This window comes from Mesoplodon densirostris, chromosome 18 (assembly GCF_025265405.1).
Source record: "Mesoplodon densirostris isolate mMesDen1 chromosome 18, mMesDen1 primary haplotype, whole genome shotgun sequence".
Classification (NCBI taxonomy): Eukaryota; Metazoa; Chordata; class Mammalia; order Artiodactyla; family Ziphiidae; genus Mesoplodon; species Mesoplodon densirostris.
Window position 1 is genome coordinate 8,410,394 of NC_082678.1, and position 6,029 is coordinate 8,416,422.

Here is a 6,029-nt window from a genome sequence, read left to right on the forward strand (position 1 = left end):
ATTAAATAATTAAATATATATCTGTGCAGCCCTTTTCTGTGTCACTATTTTATAGGTATTTGTCTGACAAACACCATATAGCTGCTAGATACTGTAATGCTGCAGTAGATACCTTTATTACATAAGTCATATCCCATATGTCTGAGTGTATCTGTAGAATAACTCCTAGAAATGGGATTGCTGGGTGGAAAGATATGTGCATTTGTAATTTTCCTAGATAGTGCCAAATTGCCTTACATAGGAGTCTGGTGCAACCCCAGTGTAAGGCAATTTGGCACTATCTAGCAAAATTGATCTTTGCCAGGCTGTTAAGTGAAAAATGGTATCTAGTATAGATATAATTTGCATTTCTCTTATTTTAAGTGAGGTTGAGCATATTTGAATGCTCTTTGTATTTCCTTTTCTGTGAATGTTCCTTTACCCATTTTCAATTCGGTGGTTGATCTTTTCTGGATCTATTTGTTAAAGTTTTTTACATATTGGGAAATCAGTCCTTGTTCTATGATATAAGCTGATTTTTTTTTCTAAGCACTTCCTCTCAGGAATCAAGAAAAACAATGAGAGAGAACAACTTGAATTATTATCTCAAAATATTTTTGCCGGGTGGTAAATGCTACCTTTTTCTGTTCACAGACTTTGTGCTAAACATATCTTTAATCTTTAAAACCTCACTTCCTGGTAGATAATATTATCTTCACGTTACAAATGAAAAAACTGAAGATCAGAGAGATTCATTTTTTTTTCACTCATTCAACAAATATTCATTAAGAACCTACTAAATTCTTGGGGCTTCCCTGGTGGCACAGTGGTTAAGAATCTGCCTGCCAATGCAGGGGATACAGGTTTGAGCCCTGGTCTGGGAAGATCCCACATGCCGCGGAGCAACTAAGCCCGTGCGCCACGACTACTGAACCTGTGCTATAGAGCCCGTGAGCCACAACTACTGAGTCCGTGTGCCACAACTACTGAAGCCCACGCATGAAGAGCCCGTGCTCCATAACAAGAGAAGCCACTGCAATGAGAAGCCTGTGCACTGCAGCAAAGAGTAGCCCCTGCTCGCTGCAGCTAGAGATATCCCACGCGCATCAAAGAAGACCCAATGCAGCCAAAAAGAAAATAAATAAATTTTTTTTTAAATTAAAAAAAAAGAACATACTAAATTCTTTACTTAGGGGATATAGCAGTGAGTAAAACAGAAAAGGTCCTTGTTCTATGGACTTACATTCTAGGGCGGAAATATAGACCACAAACAAGAAAACAAATTATATACTTTCTGATAGTGGTAAGTGCTGTGAAGAAAATAAACCGAAATGGTGTAACTGGCAAGGAATGGGGGCGCTACTGTTAGGTTGGGTGGTCTCAGAAGTCCTAGCTGGAAAAAAAATGAGATTTGATCTGATGCCTAAAAGGAAAGATAAGATCTGGGAAATGGAACTGTTAGTGCAAAGGCCCTAAGGCAGGAACGAGCTAGGCTTGTTCAAGACTCAGAGAGGTTTGGTCTGAGGAGCAAACTGGGAAAGCCGCTCAGAGTTTTTGAAAAGGAGGGTAATATGATGTGATTTTGTCAGTGAGGATAAGGTAGGTTCTGGTTTTAGGCCCTTTTCCATTTTTTAAAATGGAGAATGCCAAACAGCTTTTTTGCTTATGTGTGTATTTGTTATCTATTGCTGTGTAACAAATCACCCCAAAATTTAATGACTTAAAACAACACTAATCATTTATTTTCTCTGGGTTTCTGTGGGCCTGCAATTTGGGAGCAGCTTGGCTGGGATTTTATGACTTGGGATCTCTTGGGAGGTCGTAGTCATCTGAACGCTAGACTAAGGATGAAGGATCTGCTTGCCAGATGGCTCAGTCACAGGATGGGTAAGTTGGGGCCAGCTATTAGCAGGAAGCCTCCATTCCTCTCCACGCGAGCCTCTCCACAGGCATACTTGAGCGTCCTCATGTCATGGCTGCTGGCTTCCCCCATATCAGGTGATCTAAGAAACAGCACTACAGATATTGAAATATCTTTTATGACCTAGCCTCAGAAGCCACACATTATTATTTCCTCAATACTCTCTTGGTACCTAGCCCTGTTGGATGTGGGCATGCTATCAGGAGTCGAGGATAGTCAACGCAGGCCATCTTGGAGACCAGCTACCACAATGTGGGTATCTTTAAATTTATACTAATAAATATATTTTATGTATTTGTGTGTATATATATTCTTATAAAATCATATTTCATATTTACCATCTTAGGAATTAAACCAAAACTTTAAAATACTAGTTTGTTCATTTAAAAATAACCCTCTTGGTCTTCCCTGGTGGCGCAGTGGTTGAGAGTCCGCCTGCTGATGCAGGGGATGTGGGTTTGTGCCCCGGTCCGGGAGGATCCCACATGCCGCATAGCGGCTGGGCCCATGAGCCATGGCCGCTGGGCCTGCGCGTCCGGAGGCTGTGCTCTGCAACGGGAGAGGCCACAACAGTGAGAGGCCCGCGTACCGCAAATAAATAAATAAATATAACTATAAATAAGTGCTCTGAGATGGGATAGGGAGGGTGGGAGGGAGGCTCAAGAGGGAGGAGATATACATATAGCTGATTCACTTTGTTGTACAGCAGAAACTAACACAACATTGTAAAGTAATTATACTCCAATAAAGATGTGAAAAAAAATAAAAATAAAAAATAAGATGGACGTAGAGTCTGTCATACAGAGTGAAGTAAGTCAGAAAGAGAAAGACAAATACTGTATGCTGACACATATATATGGAATTTAAGAAAAAAATGTCATCAAGAACATAGGGGTAAGACAGGAATAAAGACACAGACCTACTAGAGCATGGACATGAGGATATGGGGAGGGGGAAGGGTAAGCTGTGACAAAGTGAAAGAGCGGCATGGACATATATACACTACCAAACGTAAGGTAGATAGCTAGTGGGAAGCAGCCGCATAGTACAGGGAGATCAGCTCGGTTCTTTGTGACCGCCTGGAGGGGTGGGATAGGGAGGGTGGGAGGGAGACGCAAAAGGGAGGGGATATGGGAACATATGTATATGTATAACTGATTAAATTTGTAAAAAAAAAAAAAAAAAAATAAGGTGGGGGGCTTCCCTGGTGGCGCAGTGGTTGGGAGTGCGCCTGCCGATGCAGGGGACGCGGGTTCATGCCCTGCTCCGGGAGGATCCCACGTGCCGCGGAGCGGCTGGGCCCGTGGGCCATGGCTGCTGAGCCTGCGCGTCCGGAGCCTGTGCTCCACAGTGGGAGAGGCCACAGCAGTGAGAGGCCCGCGTACCGCAAAAAAAAAAAATTAAAAAAAAAAATAAGGGGGGCTTCCCTGGCGGCACAGTGGTTGAGAGTCTGCCTGCCGATGCAGGGGACATGGGTTCGTGCCCTGGTTCAGGAAGATCCCACATGCCGCAGAGCGGCTGGGCCCGTGAGCCATGGCCGCTGAGCCTGCGCGTCCAGAGCCTGTGCTCCTCAACGGGAGAGGCCACAACAGTGAGAGGCCTGCGTACTGAAGAAAAAAAAAAAAAAAAAAGTACTTACCTGGTGGCGCAGTGGTTAAGAATCTGCCTGCCAGTGCAGGGGACACGGGTTCAATCCCTGGTCTGGGAAGATCCCACATGCCGCAGAGCAGCTAAGCCCATGCGCCACAGCTACTGATTCTGTGTGCCACAGCTACTGAAGCCCGTGCGCCTAGAGCCCGTGCGCCACAACAAGAGAAGCCACCGCAATGAGAAGCCAACGCACAGCAACGAAGACCCAACGCAGCCATAAATAAATAAATAAATAATTTGAAAATAAATAAATAAAAATAAGCCCTCTGTGTGTTAACATAAATGATGCATTTTTAATGGAAATAGAAGAATGGCATTATTGTACATTTCTGCAAATCTCTTTCATACCTGACTTAACAGAAGAGTGTTGGATTCTCATGTTTGCCTCTGCATACTCCACTGAACATTCATGAGAGAAAGAGAGCAAAAATGGATAATGAGCATTTGGTGCCCTAAGAGTGAAGCTGCAGGAGTGGACCTTTCTTGGGATAACCAAACCTACACCAAGAGAACAGGCTGGAGACAGGTTCTGTGGTGTTCTTGGTCACCCATTTATGGAATTTCAGAAGGGCAGTGGAGATTACTGCCAGGCACAGCATGACCTCTGTGCAGACAAGTGAACTGTAGAAATTCATTACTACTCCACCAAGAAGCCCCCATAAAAGTGGTTAACCTGGACACAGAAGTGTGGAACTGAAATCCTCAGAGCATTGTACTTCCTTTCTACTGCCTGAGTATTACTGGATTGAAGAATTGCTGCTTTTTGTTAGGAGGTTCATTTCATTTCCCATTACTCCCAATTTCATACTCAAAAGCACTGAGAATTTCAAGTGGAGTATATTGAAGTAGACTCAGTTTCTTTGCATCATTTCTGTACTCAATTTTTAAAATTCTTTCATAACCCTATTGAGTGTTTTTTAACTAAATTAACATGGCTCAAATGATCCACACAGCTCCTGTGGAAGTCACTTACAAGAACATGAGATTTATTATTACACACAATCCAACAAATGTGACCTTAAACAAATTTATAGAGGACCTTAAGAAGTATGGAGTTACCACAATAGTAAGACTATGTGAAGCAACTTATGACACCACTCTCGTGGAGAAAGAAGGCCTCCATGTTCTCGACTGGCCTTTTGATGATGGCACACCACCATCTAACCAGATTGTTGATGATTGGTTAAGTCTTGTGAAAATTAAGTTCCATGAAGACCCTGGTTGTTGTATTGCCGTTCATTGTGTTGCAGGCCTTGGGAGAGCTCCAGTGCTTGTCGCCCTAGCATTAATTGAAGGTGGAATGAAATATGAAGATGCAGTACAGTTCATAAGACAAAAGCGGCTTGGAGCTTTTAACAGCAAGCAACTTTTGTATTTGGAGAAGCATTGTCCTAAAATGTGGCTGTGCTTCAAAGACTCCAATGGTCATAGAAACAACTGTTGCCTTCAGTAAAACTGGGGTGCCTGATGCCATTGCTTGGAAGTGGAAACTAGATGGGATGGAATTTGTCATATGTGTTAGCCAGCACGTTGTCTTGGTGAAGTCCGATGAAGCTTCCATAGGAGTGTTGAAAAGCAGTTTTACCAGGCCAGAAACCTGGCAGAATTGTAACCTCTGTGTTTGGGTTATGATCAACCTACTTGGACACTTAGCAAAGGATTCTTGCTGTTCAGCATTTAAAATGTGCTTATCATTTGTACCAATTGACCTTTCCTGAAATCATGCAGTATTGAGTCATGTCTTTAAATCTGTTTCCATGCCAGAATCTTATCAATATATAAGAAATTTAGAAAGACTAGGTGCCAAAATACCCAGGACAATACTTGTATATTTTTCATATCATATAGGACTAAAATCCCAGGAACTATGAACACTCTGGACCTTGTGTGGTTTATTCCTTCCATCATTTCAAACATAGAAAAGTAGGGCCTGTAAGGCTCTTTGCTCACAATTCCCACATTCATACCAGTATACATCAGATTTGCTCCTTTTGTTCTTTTTTTAATTAACCAAGTCTTACAGTGATTATCTAATGTCTTTCTGAAATCTCATTTTGTGCTGTTATAGGAGACCTCCATTTTGAAAATCTACATTGTACAGAAGCACATGTTTTTAATGTCTCCAGACAAAAAAGCCTTACAGTTAGTTTTAATGTTTGCACTTTGGGGTGCAACTTACAGGGGGGGCCTGATGAAAGAATGGGAGGGGGCTATTAAGTACTTTTAGTAAAGTGTTGCCTTTGTCTTGTGCAGGACATATAGAACATGCCCTTTAACTTAGTAAATATTTTTTAAAAGGTAGAAATACTTTGTTATTGTAGCTAAAACAATTCTTAATCATAAAATTTCTGAAATTCTTGTAATTATTCTTCAAACTTATCTGAAGTTGTTTACCAACTTAGTTTTGTTTGAAGTGTGATTCCCAACCTCTCTTGCAAAAAAAAAAAAAAAAAGAAGTGGGTTTACATTTAATACTTTA

The 6,029-nt window shown here is 41.8% G+C and overlaps 1 protein-coding gene across 2 annotated transcripts; it reads left to right on the top strand.

Annotated features, from left to right (window-relative positions):
- Positions 1-4,481: 4,481 nt before the first annotated feature.
- Positions 4,482-5,003, top strand: LOC132478605 (protein tyrosine phosphatase type IVA 1-like). 2 transcript variants are annotated; one of them, XM_060081874.1, is made up of 2 exons: positions 4,482-4,817; positions 4,875-5,003. In XM_060081874.1, the coding sequence occupies exons 1-2, from the start codon at positions 4,482-4,484 to the stop codon at positions 5,001-5,003; spliced, it is 465 nt and encodes a 154-aa protein (XP_059937857.1). The 2 variants fall into 2 exon arrangements, with proteins under 2 accessions (XP_059937857.1, XP_059937858.1); XM_060081875.1 differs by having other exon boundaries at positions 4,491-4,586; positions 4,680-5,003.
- The last annotated feature ends 1,026 nt before the right edge of the window (positions 5,004-6,029 follow it).

Bases quoted from the DNA above. Each gene is read 5' to 3' on its own strand.
- LOC132478605 (XM_060081874.1), top strand. From the start codon at position 4,482: ATGGCTCAAATGATCCACACAGCTCCTGTGGAAGTCACTTACAAGAAC. The intron at 4,818-4,874 runs GTGCTTGTCGCC...GATGCAGTACAG, and splicing joins CAGGCCTTGGGAGAGCTCCA to TTCATAAGACAAAAGCGGCT.